Source organism: Corvus hawaiiensis, chromosome 3 (assembly GCF_020740725.1).
Source record: "Corvus hawaiiensis isolate bCorHaw1 chromosome 3, bCorHaw1.pri.cur, whole genome shotgun sequence".
Taxonomy (NCBI): Eukaryota; Metazoa; Chordata; class Aves; order Passeriformes; family Corvidae; genus Corvus; species Corvus hawaiiensis.
The window spans coordinates 37,896,719-37,918,033 of record NC_063215.1 but is presented as its reverse complement, the minus strand read 5'-3'; the positions used below and the strand labels follow the sequence as shown (position 1 = coordinate 37,918,033).

At 37.3% G+C, this 21,315-nt stretch overlaps 1 protein-coding gene and 2 non-coding genes across 5 annotated transcripts in view; all 3 read left to right on the top strand.

Moving 5' to 3' along the window:
- Positions 1-21,315, top strand: part of RNGTT (RNA guanylyltransferase and 5'-phosphatase) — a 173,852-nt gene that overhangs the window by 53,926 nt on the left and 98,611 nt on the right. For all 3 annotated transcript variants that reach the window (XM_048298789.1, XM_048298788.1, XM_048298790.1), the window contains exon 11: positions 11,230-11,394. In XM_048298789.1, the coding sequence (XP_048154746.1) occupies positions 11,230-11,394 (165 nt within the window). The remainder of the gene's footprint in view (positions 1-11,229; positions 11,395-21,315) is intronic.
- On the top strand, positions 1,421-1,493 carry TRNAK-CUU. Its single transcript has one exon. It is a non-coding gene; the product is annotated as a tRNA-Lys (tRNA).
- Positions 1,535-1,607, top strand: TRNAK-CUU. Its single transcript has one exon. It is a non-coding gene; the product is annotated as a tRNA-Lys (tRNA).

Genomic DNA, 21,315 nt, shown 5'->3' with positions numbered 1-21,315 from the left:
AAGAATATGTTTTCATTCTCCAGTCATCTTGGAGACAGCTCTTCCTGAAAGACCTTGTTTTGAGAAGCTTTTTCTTAGATAATATTCAGTAGCTACTTGTAGATGTATGGACACTAAACGTAAGCGACTATTTTTTTCCTTAGTTAAGTAATAAAAAGTAACGCTGGCACGATGTAGGATCTAATTAATGCATTCTTAGCAAAGATGCTGAAAATGAGTACAACTTGCCTTTTCCTTTCTAACCCTGGCCTTTAAATTTTTAAACTGTAGCCAAGTTTTTGTAAGACCAGATTGCAATGGTAAGAATAGATTGAATGCTTGAAAAAGAATAATTATTTAAATGCTTAGAGAGGAGGTAGAATTTTGATTAAATTTCCTAATACTTTGTGCATTGAATTAAGTCAAGAACAGGATTTCTTTGCTTGTCATTATGCGTAGTAATGCTGTTGCTATTAGATAAAATTTGTCGTGGTAGACAGATATGCTGCTCGTAAATCCTGCCCACAGCCAATGGGAGGGACCCCAACAGTGCTCATTGAATTAATGCATGAAAAATGTTTGTTTTAAATCCCTGTAAAATATTACCATGTCTGACTTTTCTGTTACAAACTTCATTTTAAAGCAATGTAAGGCTCATAGTCCATGTTGTCTCTCACTTACTAGCCTATTAACCTTATCTTAAAGTTGTACTGTGAAAGTTTTGGGGGTACAATTCAGAGATGCAAGTGTTTAATTGCATCTCTTCTGTTTACAAATGCACCTGGCTGCCAGTCACCCTTCTGCTCTTAATTTTAATTCTGAGGTTCTTTTTCAAATGGTATCACCTGAAAATACAGATTTAAAATGCTTTTATTACTAACAGTACTCTGGAAAGTAAGGATGCTATGGGCATGTTTGCTCTTGCACCCTTTTGATTATTTCTTCTCTAACAAACAGCCAAATGCTTGTACTGGTGCTCCTGCTGCATGTTATGTTCTCAGCATATGAATATATCACCTCATTCCTTCATGGCTCAGGGCTGTCAGGTAAATGAAATACAGAGCATCCACTTAGCTGTGTCTTGCTTAGCTTTCTGCTGTCACTCTGAGAGAGGTGCATTAAGTTTGCTTTTCCTTCCTCCTCCAGTTTTTATGGTGCTGTTTATTAAGAGCAAGGGCAGCCTGGCCAGGTAATGCAATTCAGTATCCTGAAATTCCAAAAGGGCAGCATTACAGTATAGGAAGAGCAACAAATGGTGGCTTATGGGATTGAGAATCAACACAGTAAGGGAGTGATGCTGCAGAAGCTCTTGGGTCTGTGAAGTAAGATTGACGTATCACAGTTAGTTGTCATTTCAAAGTTTTTATTGCCTTATTCCCCTTCCCTGTTCATCACCTTTTATCCATTGCCTCTGCGTCCTTTTTGGAGCAGTTCCCACTTTGCCCGGCTAGCTCAGTCGGTAGAGCATGAGACTCTTAATCTCAGGGTCGTGGGTTCGTGCCTCACGTTGGGCGCCAACCTGCCTCTGCGTCCTTTTTGGAGCAGTTCCCACTTTGCCCGGCTAGCTCAGTCGGTAGAGCATGAGACTCTTAATCTCAGGGTCGTGGGTTCGTGCCTCACGTTGGGCGCCAACCTGCCTCTGCGTCCTTTTTGGAGCAGTTCCCACTTTGCCCGGTCAGCTCTGGACGCAGCAGGCTGCGGGGCCAGCCTCCAGAATCCGGGAGACCAGAGGTCTGGCTCGTGGGTCCTTCCACAGGACCGCGGCAATAGAGGCAGGTGGCGGAAGAAGGAGGCAGGCTCAATTGTGGATGAAATCCGGAAGGTTTATTGTGTCTCTGAACAGGGAACCTCGCCCCCCGCGGGTGTCCAGCAATGAGCAACCCTGAACGCGCCTGCCAGGGGTTTTATGGGGGGGTGGCGACAGGGGAGGGATGACAAAGGCATCGAATCAGGGAAGGAGAAGGACGGGTCTGCGGGATGAGGGACACACAAGGGAACCTATCTTGGGAAAGGAAGGGAGGGATCCTCCCCCCAAGACCAATCACTCGACGCCCCTGCCAGAACTTTCTAGAAGCTTGGGAGGGGTGCCGGAGCGATTGGCAGGGGTCTGGGAGGAGACAAATAGAGAAAGCAGGGTTATGAACACGAAACCAGGAGGGTATAAACTGGGATGGTACAGTAACACGAAACCCAAAGGGGAGACCCGGACTGAACCAAACAAGACACACTCCCACAATCCGTCATTAAAAACCTGACTTGTATGTCTGAGCAGCACAATTTGAAAATCTTCTTACCTCTGTGGTAAACTCTCAGACAGCTACCTTGTGCTTTCTTTACTGTTACTCCTTCTGTTTCAGTCAAGTGCACAGCAATTGAAAAGTAGCATTTCTGTTCATTTTTCCATCCCTTTTTAAAAAAGATCTCCTTTGCTATGATGCATGCAAAAAGTAAATTATTGTTGAAGAGTGATAATTAGTACATGCTGACCAGGATGTCTTTGCTGTTTTCATGCTCTTATTTTTTATCTAACAAGCTGCTTGGTGTTGGGGAGCATTCTCTAGTGTTATAAATAGTTTGAAGCATGACTGTTTAACTTGCTGGTTACATTGTGTGAAAAAATCCATTGATTTCTTTCTTTCCCTTACATCTCTGACTTTGATCCTCGTTTTCCCAACCCAGGGGGCACTATGGATCACAGTGAAGGTGGTTTGTTTTCCAAATTTTTCAAAATAAAGAATGCTTAATAGAGTATTATATAAAAGCAAAAGGGAGTTAATTAAATTCTGTCATGCCCTGTTTAATTCTCAAAATATGAATGTTTTTATACCTTAACATGAAGCATGTCTCAGCAGAAACTTTTTTAATGGCAAATTATCACTAGCGTAATTGTTAGTGGAAGAGACACAAAGTGTTGCTCCTGGGACAGAGGTACAGGACAAGTAGTTCTCCAAGAGTAGCTTTAGAAGTTACCATGATACTAAATCCTTTGTATTTTTCAGGTGTTTGTGTCTGTAGGTTTTATCTTACTTCCTTACCCTGATGTCATGCTTTTTCAGCAAACCATGAAACTTGCTATAAAAAAATACAAAGTTACACCTGAAAGTTTAAGTTGGGTTGTTAATGAAAAAAACTGAGATACTTCAAACTGAAAATACAATTTGCAGAATAAAGTCCACAAACAATTTTTTTTGTTCTTAGGGAGTCTCCTTAAAGAGCTTTTCTCAGTATCTTTGTTAAACAATTTTCTGCCTCTCATGATTTTAGTCTTTAAAAACCCTCACTTTTTATCTGCAGTATCTTTTAATCTTCTTGTTACATTATAGGAACTTATGATTAAATAGAAAAACTCCCTCCTTCAGCTCACAGTTTATGACTGTCATTCCCATAGGAACTGCCAAGTGGACTTAAATCCAGTTTCTGTCTCAAGAAAATATTCAGATCTCTCAAAAATATGGCAGTAATCACAGCTGAAGTGGAAGGTGTGATTTACAGTGGAGCAGGTTTTCCAGTTGCATTATCAGGTCCAGTTTTCTAAGTACTGGCAGTGAAGTCTTAAACAGGGCTTGTTGTCCAGTGTATTTCAAAACAAAAATCTATAGGCAGAAGAGAGTATTGGGGGGAAGGTCATATGGAAGCAGTGAGAGTTTTCAAATGTTGTAATGTCTTATTTCCCTAACTTAGTTTTAATTACTCCTTTTCTACAATTAATCTAGCGATAATATTTCATTTTTTCAGCTTTCTCCCTTGTCTCTTCACATCTTTTTCCTGTTTCTAGGGGAAAAGAACTAAACAAAAAGAAATAATCAAAGTTAACCAGAAGGATGTAGCAATTATAATAACTATATGTTTCGGGGTTGTTTTTATCAAGGTTGAAAGCAGGACCTCACTATGGAATTTTCTTTTCCATGCCTAACTGGGAGAGAATTGGGATTATTCAATCTGGAAAAGAGAAATCTTAGGGGAGACATTACTGCAGCCTTCCAGTACCTGAAGGGAACTTATAAGAGATTGGGAGAGGGACTTTTCACAAGGGCCTGTAGTGATAGAACAATGGGGAATGGCTTTAAACTGGAAGCAGGCAGGTTTAGATGAGATAGTAGGAAGAAATTCTTCACTGTGAGCTTGGTGAGGCACTGGAGCAGGTTGCCCAGAGAAGCTGTGGATGCCCCATCCCTAGAAATGTTCAAGGCCAGGTTGGATGGGGCTTTGAGCAACCTGGTCTAGTGAAAAGTGTCCCTGCCCATGGCAGGGGGTTGGAACTGGATGATCTCTAAGGTCCCTTCAAACCCAGACCATTCTGTGATTCTAACATGTTTGAATAGCCTGACTGACTGTTATGGTCTCGGAGAGAATATGAAGGCTGTATTTTTATCCTTTCTAGAATATTTCTCTTATTTAAAATAAATAAGAAGAAAAAATACCACTTTTGAAATGAGTATTACATTTATCAGTATTTCTTACTCATAAGCTAACCATGTAGACAATGAACTAGATATCTAAAGACAGATTGTGTACTGAAATGATGGATGCTTACAAGTCTTCAGGTGTTACAAGCTGATACTTAATTTTTAGTTCTGTCATGGTTTAGGCAATGTAGGTGGTTCCTTTTCTAAGATAGTAGTTGTGAATAAGTGCTGATTGTTACTACTTTTTCTTCCCCCCTCTTTTCTAGTTTTTATGAGACTTCATACTATCTGTACTAGACAGTCTTGTTTTAAATACCATGAAGTGATTTATATTCTAAAAACACCAGTATCACAATCTTTTCAAGTATGAAATGGCTTGAATAATGTTTTCAAGATGAAGGAATTTTCCCACGGTTCTTTAATTCACTGGAGTGATAATTCTTTATCATAAAGACAGTTGTGTGAAAACCCAGCAATAGCTATTCCTATGAAGAGTCATTGTGAATGGCTGATAGAAAGGAAGAGTGTGAGGAGAGTAGAAGTAGAAAGAGAAAATATTGACTGGACCACCTAGTATCTGTTGCAATTAAGGTAAGAATGCCTCCATACCACATGCAACACAAGCTCTAGGAAAAATAATTAGAAAAAACTGAAGCAGTAAAATCCTGTGTTTGACTTTGAAGATACACTGAATTTAGGCTAAGATAAATTATTAAAACTTGTATTCCCATTTGCAATCTTTTTTGTGTGTAAATACCCCATGGTGTTAATGACACATCTGTTTTATAATTAGGGTTTATTAGAACTATGACTTTTTCTTCTGTAATTGAAGTGGGAAGTTCATCTACTCAGATTACCTGAGGGGAGGCAACCAGTCTAGATGGAACAGGATTCCTTTTCATTTTAATAATTTACGTCCCAGTAAAATCCCCTTATTGAGTTCTGTTTTTGAGGGCTCAGAAGGATTTCTAAATGAAGTCACTGTACGTTCAATCAATGAATTTGACTGAGTTGTCTGTTCTCCGAAAACAGCAGCTGCTAAGCTTTCAGTGCCTAACTGGAGCTTTGTTTTCAAAACAGAGGGCTTAGGTGTTCATCTGTGCTAGATGCCTGTTTCCATAATTCTGCCTCTTTATTGCCCTGTGTTGGTGATGAGAATGAGTCACTTCAAGCGATTGTAAATATTCTGCTTTGTATATGTTACTGTTACACTGGTGGTGCAAATTTATCATTCAGTTGCAATTACAGAGTTCTATGGTTTTTATTGTGAATTTGTTTAAAATTTTGAGTAATCCCAGAAGAGCAAGGAAGGGAGCAACGTTTGGAGTGCAAACTACTTTTTTTGTTTTGATCGTATCTGTTTAGTCACAGTTTCAACAGTCCTGCTGATTTGTTCAAGTTGTTCAGTTGTGACATATGTTTACAAATGAACAAACCCTATGGAGCTATATGTATATGTTCTGTTAGACCTTGGTGTTATCCATTGGCTACTAACTTCTTTCCTTTGTACATTTTAAAATTTATTTTTAGTGATTATTTTTTAAGGAAATACCAGTACTTTCATATATGTCTCAAGCAATCTTTTTAATAGGTCTGATTCTTCAAACCATTTTTGTTCTGTGAAAAACAAATCAGAGCGATATTCCATTGTACAAAACAACAACATATAAATAGTAATTATGTTCCTGCAGCACACTGGTTGTATTGTTACAATTGAAACAATATTTCACATGCTGTACCTCATTGATGGTAAGATAAATTTTAGAAAGCTTTTGAAACTGCTGAATTCCTTGCCATTGTCATATATGTTTTGAATATTTGAGTGATGAAAGTTAGAAAACCTCCAAAATTTTAAATTTAATTTTTAGATTATATTGATCTTCATGCCTTTTGCTTTTTAGAAATGTAGAACTTAAAGGTCATAATTCTATAAAATTTTTCATTTCTCTGATACCTTATTTTTAATCCTGCTTTAAAAAGAAAACTTCATAGGAAATGAAAAAAACCTTTTAGGTGATTGAATGTAGTAATAATCTTATTTGGGAACTGAAACAGCACCTTTAGATTGCTTTTATATAAAGCTATGTATAGAAAAAGAGCAGCATCTATAAAACGATGGTCAGAAGAAATATGTGCCAGATCATTAATATTAAATGCAAAATATTAGACTGCGTGGCCTTCAGAAGTTGGGAGAACTAATAATGGGCTTTCATTGGAAATGCAGATGTCAGCTGTGGGTGTCTTGAATTGTCAATAATAACGTTAAACACAGGGTAGAATATCAGGCTGAGCTTATTCTTTATTCTTCTCTCAAAATCATTAAAGCTAAGACAGTTGTGACATATGTTCCACTCTGGCTCAGTAAGTGAAGATGTGCATGGAACGTACATCTCTGTGCGTGTGCTGAATTATTCATGTCTCAGGTACTGCTCTGAAGAAGCAAATGGAGCATGCTTTGCTGGTGGGTAGGCTTCAGCCTGCCTCGTGGAGGAAAAGAATAAATATTCTCAGTTTATCCTGGACCATGCTGGTTTATCAGCTGTATGCAGAGGCCCAGGCATTATTTTTCTTTTAACTGTAGCTGCATTGGGGGAAAAACCACATAAATACCAAAATCAAAGATTAAGTACTTTTATGGAATTTAGCACCTATACAGCATGGTGTATTCGCTGCATCCATCTGGGTAAAGGACTTTCCATGTAAGGCTTATGGAATTTGCTGACCTGCAGCCACAAGGTAACTTTAGAGACACAGGGGAAGGGAAACTTTAACGTGGAGGGTGATAGTAGGTCCTCAGGGATACCTTTCTCCTTGTGGAGAGACATGCAGGATGTGCAGCAGAAATCACATTATCCTCTTATCCCTATCTCAGCAACTCCTGCCATCTTCCTGCATGTAATGACCTGGGATTTGAGTTACCAGCTGCAGCATGAAGTTGTGACTTCAACAATGAGGGCACTGGGAACCGGGTGGAGGGTGGGAGCACAGCCTGACACTTGTCCAAATTCAGTCTCTTGGCATGTATTTGGAGCATCGTTAGAGGGACTGTGGTTTTGTTGGGTGGGTGGATTTTCTTTGGTGGTAGCATTTTTTAATTTTCTTTTTTTCTTTTCCTTTTTTTTTTCCCCTTTTTTAATCTCCATTCAATAAGTAAATTGCTCTCCCCCAACTGCTCAAGACAATGGATATTAAATGAGCTGCAGACCCTGTTTTTTAGTGTTTTTAAACATGTATTTCTTTTTGTGGTTCTTATGTGACTTGTTGAGAAGTTAATTTGAAATAGCCTAAGTTTAAATTTAGAAGTTTTGACTCCTGGGTGGGTTTCAAAGTGCAGTAGAAATTTCATCTTATGTTTTGAAGTTGTGTGGAGGATGTTTTAACATCAGAACCATACTTTGCAAGCCCACTCCGTGCTGTGACCTTAGTGCAATGCACAGTTTCAACAGGTGAAGAAAACTCAGCTGCTCAAGGAAGAGGTGTTGATTCAACAGATGACTCTTCTCTTAGGGCTTGTCTAAATGATGTATTGCTTTAGGATACATTTTATTTACAGTGAGAGGCAAGTGTAACTTTCTAGCATAGGTAGGAGATACATGCTACTTGTTAATTTTGTTTTACCCTTTGCTAACACACATATTTTAGGTTAAAAATGTCTAGAACAGGAATTATCATGTAATGTACTTCAGTAACTATGCTGCCAAGCAGTAGTGACCTTCATCCTCTCAGACAGGTGAAAACCTACATATTGGAATACAATCTTAATCATCTGAATGCTTAGATTAATAAAACATCTATATTGCCTAAAAACATGCTATTACTTAATGCCTGGGTTTAGAGTAAACGTGCATCAATGTCTTGGGTTTTGACAACTTTTAAATATGTGTTTTATACACTAAATCTCTTCTGGTTTTGTCAAGGTCTCTGAATTATTTTTTGCAGCCTACATTACCCTCCTACTTATTTGCTAAAAACTAGAATTTTATCACTTGAAGATTTTGGGTATGTCTGGGATAAATGCCTTGTGTATTGGAACATTTTTTGTAATTATGGGAAATGTCTAATAACAAAGAAAGAGCCACTCTCCTCCAATATTGCTTTTATTCAGTATGTCCTTGAGTTAAATTCAATGATGTACTAATTTTCTTATTGCTAATGGCCTGTGCTTTTGTGAGAATGAAATACTCTTTGACTTCTTAGTTTACTAGTCTGATGAAGAAGCAGCTTGGCAGCATTGTCTGTTTTCCTGTCTCATATAATCTTATGTCAACCTAGCTTTGACCTTTTTTTGATGGAATCTAGTTGTAATATACCCTTCTGCTTAACAAGCTTTAAAATAGAAATATATGATTGGCAGAACTGCAGGAAATAATTAGTTCCAAGTAGATGAGAAGAGTGAAAGGAATATTTAAAGGAAAAGAAAGTGATTCAGCTGGTTTATGGTGCATATGAAGTTGCCTCAGCTTTTAATTTAACTGTTAAGGGATGGAAATAAATTTAAATCACTGTACGAAACGATTTTTTGAATGAGTCATTATAAAAAAGCTTTCTAAATAACCTTACTGCTTATTGGAAGCTCAAATGTATGAAATATTAATTAGTTAATTTGCTCTTTCAGACCTACTAATAAAATACGGCTGAGTGGAAAAGGTACTGTAGGAAAGAGCATGTGCACTAGATCTTGCTGAAATGTACCTAGAGAATTATGGGATTCTTTGAAGTAATAAAAAAAAATATATACACATTTCCCAGGAAAGAATTCTTAAATTAGTTCTTCAGTCAGTTGTTACAGGGATTGAGATGTGTTGTCTGTGTTTTAATTACGTGTACAAACCAGGACAAACTCTGTCACTGTATAGATGAGTACTCAAGTATGCTATACATGGGATGAGAAAGAAAGGAAGGAAAGTAGTAGAAAGGAAAAGATTGATTGATTTTCCAGCATTTTGTCTGTGGCACTTAAAAATCTGTAGATCACACATCTGTATCCTGTGAGAAATGAATAAAGAGTGAACCACTCTCCTGCCCCTTGGAATTTTCCATAATCCTTATTTTCCTTTTATTTGAATGGCTTTTTACTAATAACACCTTCATATTTGAAAGGAAGATTACACTGAAGGCAACAGTAACAGTGAGCTGAGCTTTCTTCTTCACGAGCATGGATCACTGAACAGAGATTAGGAGACATTTCACCCATGGTGTCTGCCACAGGCTTTGCACAAGATGTGCTTCCCTACAGAGTGATGGTGGCTGTGCTGCCTGTTCTTACATAGACTGGAAGCAGAGTCCTGAAAGAAAGTGGTTATGAATTACGTGTGGTATGGGAGCAATGCATAATTCTTAAGGCTGTTGCCATGAACAACTGAGGACTTTTGATAGAGGCCTAGTAGGATCTAATGCTAGCAAAGAAATACAAGACAAACTTAATGGCCCTTTGGGAGCATGCAATGCCAAAGATTTTGGTGAAAGCCAATATGATTTTGGAAGGAATTGATCAAATTCATGTTGGTCTAAAATTGGTACTCTGTTTTTTTCCTAATTGAGATACCTCTTAAGATACTACTTACTTTCTTACCTTTGTATGCCTCATCAGAATGTCATTTTGCCATTTATTTTTTTGGCATTCTTCCCAGTTGACCAGTTCATATCCTCTCTGATGCATGTTGGAGCAGTGCTTTTTTCCTTCTAGCTGCATTTAGTATAGGAAATACCTGGTAGCCGGTTCTCCTGCTCAGCTATACTGCTGCCATTGATGATTTGAGTCCCATGTCTTCCCAGTTTTCTTTGCTCACTGCTTTCAAATTTTCAAAGAATTCTGGTTTGCAAGCCAAGGCTCTGTGAGCTTGTTCTGTAGGCCATGAAAGGAATGGGTTTTGAAAATTATTTTCTTGTGTGAATGGGGTGGCAAAATGAGGGATGATCTCATGTAAACAACTTTCAGTGTTGTATCATGCTTCTAACAATGCAAATCTATGAGTTTTGTGTCTCATTGCTGTGAAACTGACACCTCCAATTGAAACGAGCTTTTGAATTTATTAGTTGACAGTTGCTTGTTTTGTTCTAGTGATATACATAGCATGTTTCCCTCACTATCTAATGCTCAAAATATAATAAACTCCATTACAAGCCATTACTAATCTGACAAATGTGCATTTTGAATGCTCATACTGATCTGGTGCAATGCACCAAGTGTATAAAGAGCAATGTAAAGCTGCTGTTTTATTTCAGATCTTGAAAGGTCAGGGTATGCTGCTGAGGCTTAGTGAAGGGTTTTACTGCCTTTTTGTGACTGAGCTGTCAAATATCTTGCAGGCTTTTGTAGCCATTGTTTATTGGCACATTTTCCAACTGCACCTATTTTTCTCTTTTCTGTGACAGAAAAATGAACATTAATTAATGTTTCTTTCAAGGCATCAATATACTGCACTCGGAGCAAAGAGTTCACTTAAATGTGTAAATCTCATTGTTGCTTCATCATGAAAAGTATTCTAAACAAAATGAGCTAAATGACTTCAGAGGAAAGCTATGTGGAGAAGTATGTAGCTGCCATATAAAAGCCATAATTAGGGAATCTTTAAATTATTTTACTTAACTTTAAAGGTATTTAGATAGTTAATTCACATGTGCCTGAATGCATATTACAGGTTTCTAGCTTTCTGTGAACTTTGATTTAATTAAGCTTCTTATAGCTTGAGACAGATACTTGAAAGCCACACGTTTGGGAAAAAATTAGTGATTTGATAATACTTTTATGTATCTGTAGGATTCTAAATATTGTGTTAGGCAAACTTAGATGGCTCAAATAATTTGGTGTTTGATTTTAATACTGATTTTTGTAACTTGGCAGGGACAGCCTGTTGGAGACTGTGATTTTAATGTTCGACTTGCATGCATAGAGAAAGAGATTATATTTCCACGACATGAAAAGATGAAAAGTGGTCTCATTGACAAAGCACAGGAACCGTTCGGTGTTCGAAACAAACCATTTTTTGACATCTACACTTCCAGAAAGGTAAGCTTGATTACAGTAAAACAGTTTTTTATTTTGTGGTACTGGAGGCAGCAAAACAGTGGTAGGTATAGGTTTTCCCTCAGCATTTTTGTTGTGTCTTCCAGTGAGTTCCTCTGCTAACCAAGTGTTCAGCAGTGGTTGTGGGGTGATTACCAGCTTGGGATATTCTGAAAAGTGGGTTTTTTTGGTTTTATTACTTATCTCAGGCTTTTAGAAAACAGCCTTTGAAGATATCAGTAAATCTGAAGTACCAGGTTAAACTTTTAGGACGTTGAAATCTGCATTTGGGATGATTGTGTTTCAAATGCAGTTCAGTCAAAAATTTTTCACCCTAATGTGTTACCACCACCTTAAAAACATCTTTGAGGAAAGAATGTCTATACACTTTTAATTTATTGGGATATTTGGGTTTGGTGTGGCTTCTTTTGATTTTTTTTTTCTTTGGGATTTTTTTTTTGGTTGGTTTGAGGTAGGTGTTTTAAATGTCAATCATGACAGACTCTGAAGCCTTCTTCATTTTAGAGTTTAGGTTACCCATCTTTCTTTTTGTACAATGTACATTATAGGGTTTTTTTTGGTTATTACTTAAATCACTCTTACTTAGAGAAATATGTTCTTTGTACTCTTAAAACAGAAAGCCTTTTAGGAGGCTTGAAATCTGATCATTGTTTTCAATAAGTAAGAAGTTTTATGTCAATATTTAAGAATTGTTTGTATGCCCTATGATAACTGTAAGGAGTTTTAGGTAGCAGTACCAGTATTGATATGGAGTTTTATCTAAGGCAATATTGGTAAACACTTAAGAGAAATAATTATTGGTTCAAAATAGATTTCAAATCTGTATCTGCTCAAAAGAATAGGGTTTATAAAAATATATTCTCAAAAGATCAATATATAGACTAACAATTATTGTTGCTCTTACTTACCTTAAAATATCTTTTTCATTTCATTACTTCTGTGAACTTGATGAGTGTGATTCCTGTAACACTTCCTCAGGGTGATGAAAAAGGGGTTGCATTTTCATATTCATCATAACTTTGTGAATTTTTCATTATGTATGGTCAGAATAGACTGTTGTTTTGAAGTATTACCCTGTTCTGAAAAAAGACTATTTAAAAATAATACTGTTTTGCCCAAAGGATCTTTATCCTATTTTTATTCAGTCATCTCTGCAACTATAGCAACAAACGTAGTGATGAATACTTCATCAGCATAGCTGAAAATGCAAACAGACTTCCTCTTGCATCAATGATGAATGTCTTGAGAGGGTTTTCCAGCTCTATGTACAGTACAGCAAGGTCTGCAGGAAGACAAGGAGTTCCTTCTATCCTCTCAATCAGTCCCTCCAGAGACAGGTGCTCATATCCATCAGTATCCCTCCAGACATAGGTGCTGCTGAATGGATGCTAAAGGATGACAAGTGGGACCTTCTTAGGTAGATCTTCTCCTTATGTTTAGATAGGCATTTTTCTTGGTTCTTCTTTTCCAGGAAGAGTTGGATCCTTTGATCTTTAGGAAGGATCTAACAGAATCCTTCCTTTCTTGACTAGAATGAGCAGCTTTGTGGTGCTTAATTGCTGGCAAGGATTAAACCATGACAAGATCTTTAAAGATTTACACCCTTGAATGGTCTCAGAAAACCTGTGGTTTTTCTAAGACTGTGTTTCTTCCCTACTTTCTTCCCAGTGTATGTCACTGAGAGAAGATATGGCTTATCAAGTCACCCCCAAGGTTTGTTGTTTTCAAAGATCAGTGGAGGTAGCCATCTTTGGCCATAGATGAGAAGGATCTCTGATTGCACCACCATATTCAAGACTGAAAAAGTGGAAAACCCATACCTGCTCAGAATGAGTTTCATCAAAATTTTTGGAGTATGTTTTGCAGGTTTTCTGTTTGTTTGTTTGTTTTGTTTTTGTTTGTTTTTAAGTGTAGCTGGATTTTGCTTGGGATCAAGAAAGTCATCAAGTGTACTTCATCACATCTTATTTTTGTTTTGAGAAGCTTCAATTTTTGAAACGTTCTCAGGATGCAGTTTGAACCTTACAGAAGGGAATACTGTAGACCTCTTTCTTCACAGCCTCCCTCCATCATTCCTTTCTATGATATAAGACATTCCATTCCATTCTTTTTATCAACAATAATGTATCAGTAAATGTGTGCTAGATTGTGTGGACTGTAGGAAGATTACTCAATAGGCCAGGAGTCTCAGCACTATATTTAATAGCAGAAAAAGTGGCTAAAACTTTTAATTATACTGGAAAAAATGGGTGGTTTCCATGTAGACTTAGTTATTTTCAGTGAAAAAGTGGAAGTAATTACTTGAAACAGCAGTAAACTTTGTGCTATGTTATATAATGCATCCAATAATGAAATTGTTCTTAGAATTATGGATTTGGAACTTTAATACCAGAGTTAGGTACTGACTATTTTTTTTTCTAATCTGAAAATCAATTTACTGTGAAATGAAATGCACTTTTAAAGTGCAATTATAAAGTATGGCAGCATTTGTAGTTGTGTCTTGAGATTTGGTTTTGGATGTTGGAAATAAGGGCTGTGTCGTCTATAATGTTGCCTTCATTGTTATTTTATGATGTTTGAATGGCCTTTATTTTTTTTAAGACTGGGTTTTAATGGTAAGACAAAGAAAAGAAAGGGACAATCACTGGGGAGCAGGTTGTGTATTCTCAGTCTCTAAAAATGTTGCCTTGTTGAACTCTGATATTGACGGAGAAGACAGTATCACTAAAATTTTTTTCCTCTATAATCAATTAAACACAGATTACTCTTCTAGTGTTAGCTGGAAACACATGTATTCTATGATAGATTTTTCCTTTTAATGTAACTTCCAGGTTCTCTTAGGCATTTTGAGCAAAGTTGATTTTTTGGTGTTTGTCATTACACTTGCATAATTGGTCACTTCTTGCATAGCTTGCTTTCTTTGCATTTACTGGTTTGCATCAGAACTCCAGAAGATGATATGGTCAAATCTGCCAGTTCTCCCACCCTTTGTGTGAGGATAGTAGCTGTCAGTGGAAGAAGTTGAATTATAGGTTAGTGCTTTAAATGCTTCATACACTTAGCCTTTGAACCTTAGCCTTTTATTTATAGGCTTTTCAACAAGACATTGATTTCATTATCTTGAACAGGAAGTACAGGTGCATAGAAATAATTACATTATTGGAAATGGTCCAACTCTTGACTTTCCTTGCTTAAACCAACTCATAGTTCTCTTGCAAGGCTTGTTTGTGTGAACAGTCTTAGTCTGGATGTCATCCCTAAAGCCCATTGTCTAATGAAAATTCTGTCTAGTAAGAGCAGGAAAAAGTTCCTTTCTGTGCAGTCTGTGGTCCCGTGGAGAATTGTGCCCATCACTCTCAATGGAACAATAGGGCTAAAGGTTAAACAATGATACAGGTCAAATGAACAACCTTTTTCAAATGTTAGCATGCTGTATGTCAATGACTTGTCAGTTCTTAGACTATTATCTGGTTTTAAAATGACAGCTTGTCCTAGAGGGATTAGAAAGAAGGTAATCTCTGCTAGAAGATTAAATGGTCTAGGATCTTCTTAAAAGTTTTCAGTCAAATCTGTGAACTGACAGGTGACTTACTTTGTTCTCCTGGTTCATTTGACACTTGGATTTTTATTTTTACTTTTTAAAACTGCTTTTGTTGTTGTTAGGAGAGGTGGAATGTCTAGCATTTATGCCAATAACGGTATAGCTCCTGTTGAGATGGTTTGCTTTGGAAAATTAAGTGGCTGTGGATCTCTGATGATGCAGGAGACTGTGTAAGTGCACACCTTGCTTGACATGTTGATGTGGGTATTTTGCAGGCAGCTGAGGCAGCTGTAAGATAGTGTTTGCATGCCTTGAAGAGTGAACCCTGATATGCAGACATTGTTCATCTGTGTCTGCCAAGAGAGCTGTTAACCAAAACTGACTGAAAATGACAAAGCCCTGTCTTGTATCTCCAAGTTGCCTACAGGCAACATGTGGAGAAGCTTTGCAGTCGTGCGACAGAAGACAGAAGAATTGCATGGCAACAATGGCAGAAGCAGAAGTGTCAAATAATCTGTTTATTTATTGAAGATCTTGAATTCCACATCTCAGTGGAGAGGGAATGTTACCATCTGGAGGTTTTTTATTGCCAAGAAGACTTGTTTCCTCCGTTTTTATTTTTGTTTTGCTTTTCTATGCCTTCAGGAGTAGCTTAATTGGCTCACCTTTCAGTCCTGCATTTCCTGACCTAGAGTTGGCAGCCATTCTTCGGTGTCTGGCCTACATCATATTCCTCACTCCATTTGTTCCATTCCAGGGTTTTGGCCTATTTGTCATCTCATCACCTTTTAATTGTTTTCTAACCCATCTCCCCTCTACCATTTTGTTTCTGTATGCTTTTATTTCTTTATTTCTTAAATTCCTCACTTTGTCCTGTTCCCTCTCTGCAAGAATGAAAAGTTTAATGGTGTAAAAGCAATATTGCCTTATTCTACCCTTGGATGCTTGTTATTGGTGATGTTACCTTCAGTTAAATCTTTTTGGCATGCTTTTCTTCCTGTAAACACAACTAATCATTTACCTGAGGAACCTAGTAAACAAATAGTGAATAAGAAGCTGGAAAGATGTTACCTTATGCTTATACTAAAATTCGAAATCTTCACTTGGCAGCTGTCTTATATCCCAGCATGTAGGACTTCAGCCTGATTGTTCAAAGTTATTTTACCATATGAATTGTAGAGGTAGGTACAGCCAATCAGCCCAAGTGGAAGCTTTGTAAATTGTAAAGTTGAAATAGGTAACTATACTGCAGGTCTTGAGCTGAATGTAGGTTACTGCCACTTGAAATTCAGTGCTTGAACTGGAGTTATTTCATGCAGCACTATAGCGATGTGAATATTATTTGGTAAACATAATTTCTGTCAGTGGGAGGTTGAGGGTGGCAGAGGCTTTGTAGGCCAGTGCTGGTGGGGTGTCCGGCTGCCTCTGAGTGTTCCTTTTCCTTTCTGTGGGACAGGGAAGCAGCAGCTACTTGCTTGGATTTGGGTTACACCAAAAGGTTTTCTCTCATGTTAGGAAAAACACTGACTCAGCTGTGGCTAACTTCTCAGCTTCCTTGCTTTGCTGGAGTCACTTAAGGAGACCTATTCACGAACAAGAATCTCTGTCATTTCCTGGAGTAAACAAGAGAGGATCAGGCTACTTGCTTTTGATTATTACTATTTGTGATGTTGAAGGTCAAGTATAATATTACAGCACAGTAGAATTTTGGTTAGGAAAGAAGTTTTTTTTCTTTTCTTTTAAGAAATTATTTACACATTAGTTACATTTCACATTTTTCAGAAAATGATCTACTAAAGTTAAAACAGTCTTGAGTATTTCCAAGAAGGATTATTTTCATAGCTTGTGGCCCATGTTAGATATTGCTAGTGGTACAAATTAAATTAATGTAGAATAATTCAGATGTGGAATATGTAATTAAATTCTGACTTGTCAAACTCTAGTGTGAGAAAGATAGCAATGGAACTAGTGGAAAAATAAAGGCATATGGATGGAGTGTTCTGCTTGGTGCACATTGTAATTTTAAACATCAGGACAGTACATATTCAGTTTAGCTTTTAACATTTTAACAACAGATTTGAACATTCTAACATTTTTGTAAATTATTTTTTCTGTATTTTGTGCAGTGGAAATACTATACACCTTTCTAAGTAGGAAAAGTGTCTTTAACAGTGATTTCTTCTTTCAGTTTTATGGTGTATTACCAAACCAGGGAAGTGCAAATCTGTTTGGACCTAATTACCAGTTGGTATGCCAGTATGGGCAATTGAATTGTATATTTGATATCTTCTGAATTAGTTAGAAGACTCAGCTGTGGTGACTAAGTGGGTCACTCCACTCATTAATTGAGGGGCAACTGTTTAATATTGTCCATTGTGCCACTTCACAGCCTGTCACTTTCCAAACTGCCTTCTGGCAATGCAGCTCCACAGGGAAGCCATCAGCCTTCTCGTATTGGAATGATGTTCAAGAGACATGTGCTTAATTTGGATAAAATGAATAAAAGCACAAAGAAAATGGTAAAGATGGGGGTGAAATTTAAAGCAATTTATTATGGTGCAAGATTATAGGACATTGCTGGTAGCTGTTTCTTTTCTTGTGATATGCCCAATTTTGAGAAAAAAACCCCAAACCAGACCTTGTATAAAATTAATCTTGAAAATAAAGAAACAATAAAATATTAACATTTTACTGTTATGGCTTTACAGTTTTAATTTCAGCTTTGTAGGAAATAAAGCCCTCAAGTGCCATTGCATAGCAGAAGAATTAGCTTTTTTTTAAACATCCAGAACATAAACCTTAATTTTGGTATTAAAATGACTGCTTCGGGCCTAGTACAAAATATTAGCCGAGTTTGAATCAGAAATTGTAACAGTAAATGTATGAAGACTTTATATTCTTGTATATCAGTTTTATGTCTAATTGAATTATTGTATATACAGTTTTGTCTTTGTTGACAAGTCTTATTAGAAATGCTTAATAAAACAAAATCCTCAATTATCTGATTTAATTAAAACAGCTATCCATATTTTTGACAACCAGAGACCGGATTATGTTGTTACACTTTACACAGGGGCTGAATTAAACCCTATCACATATGTAACAGTGGAAGATCATTCAGAGAACAAATTAAAATGTACTTGGCCCCTTTGTACTCAGCCCAGTGCCATTCTTTTTTTTGACATCAGAAGAACATATTGAATGTAGTATTTGGTCAAATCCAGAGTATTAGGGAGTTTGCAAGCATCAGTGTGATGAGAGCCTTGCTCAGTTGAAGACATTACAGACTTTACTGAGCATCTTTCATCCATTCAGGAATGTCATAGATTGCAGATAATTTGTAAATAAATCAAAGCATTGGCTAGTGGAACTTATTAAACCTCCTCCAGCTCCAGCAAGACTGTTATCTCAGATGGGTGTGTTCTGCCGGGTCAGGGAGCATAGGAGAGTGATGTGGGTAACATCCCAATGTCTAAAAGAAAATAAATGAAGGCACCTTGTAGTTTGAAACGGAGAACTGTGAAGAGCACAGTAAATGAAATGGTCAAGCTATGAAACAGATGGCTGTTTCTTCATCAGGAAAAAATATGAAATATTGCTGTTTGGGCAGGGTCATTCCCGCAAAGCTTCGAGGAGTCCATGTTCCTCTCATCATGATTTTGAAGCTATCACAAAAGTCAATTAAAGTTTCTTGAAGCAGCTTATTTCTCTTATTTGAAAAAAGCATTTGAAAACATTGTAGTTAATTGATGTCAGTTTCTCAATTGTATTTTTGAGAAGAGATTGACAGTGAGAAATGCCTCATGCTTATTTTGAATTCAAGAATGCAGATGTGCTGTCAAATTAAGCATTAACACACATAGTGCTTGAGTTATTCTTGGGTATTGTTTTGAATATATTAGGTATGTGACCTTTGGAGTTATTCACTCAGAACCAGCACATGGGTGATAGCTCAGTGGGGCTCTTACTGTAGCATGCTCTAGGTTTTTCTAAAATGTCTCCAAATAATTAAAAATATGTCATACAGCTAGTGTTATTAGCATATTTGAGGAGTGCTGTTAATGAATTACCTGCAAAGCCAAAAAGATATTAAAAAAAAAGTTAGAACCATCAGACTTGATTCCCTGCCACCATCACAGTGTATTTTACTCTTGTTCACAATAGCTTTCTTTTCCCATGTGGCTGGGTAGTGAAATCAAGCTAGTGTGGTTCTTCGACTTTCTTAAAATCTGAGGTTGCATCCCATCACACACTACAGTGACTTCCAGCTATTCATATATATGGAAGTGGCTTTTCTTTGAATCTTTTAGATCGGTAGTAGCTTTCAGTAGATGAAATATATGATTTCTCTTAAGTTCTCTATGAAAAAAGTAGACTGTAAAACTCCCTTGTGAAGCTGGCAGCAGTTCCAGTAGGAACTGGGAAAGCTCTTAAAGTCCAGTGTGTGGAATAACTTGGTTTTTTCCAAGGAGGTGCATCTGACACAACGCAAGTTACAGATGGAAGGGATTACTCTCTTCGGCTTTCTTGCTTGGAGGTGCTGCTCATTTGCTATCACATGACTATAACCTGGAACTTCTATTGCCTTCCTCTTCTGGAAAGAATATATGGACTCCAGTGAAGACTTTTCTGCAGAATTGCTGTTCTAAAAGATAAGGAAGAGTGATGTCATTAGTTAGAATGCTAATGACCAGTCACTAGTAGTTTGGGCCCCAGTCCGTCACTGGCTGTGAACTTATATGGGCAAAGGGTTGAGGAAGATGCTCTACAGTAGTTGTAGTTCTTGGAATTATATTGTTTTTGGTCTGTGGCCTGCCTACCAGCGTCAAGTGTTCAGCATATTTGACTTTTACATCAAGACATCAAGGAGTCTGGGAGGCTGTACATCACAGTTTTCACAAACAGAATACTTGGAGCTTAAGTACAGAAGTACATACTTAAGTACTACAGATGCCAGTGGCAGCTGAGATCTGCATCCTTTCATCTTCATCCACTTGGTATGCAAGAGGGCCATCAAATGAGAACATGTTTATAATACATCTGAGAGGGCTGCTGTAGCTATGAGGTAAATAAATGTTTCTGTCAATGCTCCTGCTGAGTTTCTAACTAGTTGTAGACCAGAGGAGAGTATGTAGTTGCCGAGCAAACCCAGAATTAGGTCGAATTAGGTCACCTTCCTTCCTCTCTGTGCATGCACCTGTCTGTTGCCACTTCATGTTATTTCAGCATTGCCGCTCACACTGTTACTAGTGCAGAGCTTGTGGAGGTTCAGTGGAAGTGCCTAGTCTTGTCTTGCTATAATGGGCTGTACAAGGGAGAGGTGACTCCTGGTAAAGCTGACCACCTGCAAAATGCTGGGAAATACTAGAAAGTGAGCCTTCCACAAAAAAATTTCTTCTTGCCATTATCTGTAATTAGAATAAATGGAAGGCTGTCAGTGAATGTTTTTTTGTGGAACATGAATTTCATATTTAGCATCCTCTAACAGCGTTTTGCTAGATGAGCCAATAGGACCATATGTATTTGAATAGCATGAGCGATGGGTAAAGCAGTATATTCTGTATTCAATACAGGAATGCTTGCTAAAGATCCATGGAGGAGTGTAGAGAGGAAGCTATGCATATTCCTCTTGCAAAAGAGTATTTGTTGCTGGAAACTGGTCAGTCTGTGAGGTATTCATTATTATTAAACACACCTTTGACTGAACTTCCAAATGAGAAAAATATGCCTTGCATGCTCACTTTTTTGGGCTACAAGTTTCCTATCTTTAGCAGGTCTTTTGTGGTGGATTCTGGTCTAGTGTCTTTAAAATTATTAGGGTACTCCTTATGGAATTCTTAAAACGTACTTCAGTGACCAGTTGTAGCCAATGTGTTTTTGTTGTGGCTGTTGGCTATTCCCACACCTAACAGATGGCACTCGTGTACATTGACAGGCTGTGGGATAGCTGAGCATTACTAATAAAACCTATCACATGCTAAACCTGACCTGACATTAATCAAGTTTTGAATGCTACAAATGATTCATGGATAATAATTAGTCTCTTGATCATATTAGTGAACACTGGTGTCACAATACTGCCATTATCTGCTTCATTCTTATAGGGAACAAATCTATTGCCATAATTAGGTGTTTTTTCATATCTTTTGGGCCAAAATGGTCTGTATGATTAACTTGGTAAAGAGCTTATTTTTAGTCTTTCAGTATGATTGATTTCAGAGCATCTAGTAAATTAACAAATTGAAAGGCTTTCCATAAAATAATATTTTATAAAAAGTATATTTTTTAAATTTTATCAACTGAAAAATTTCCCAGGTGTTTTTACACAGTCATTTGGTATATTTTTCATCACCATATGATTC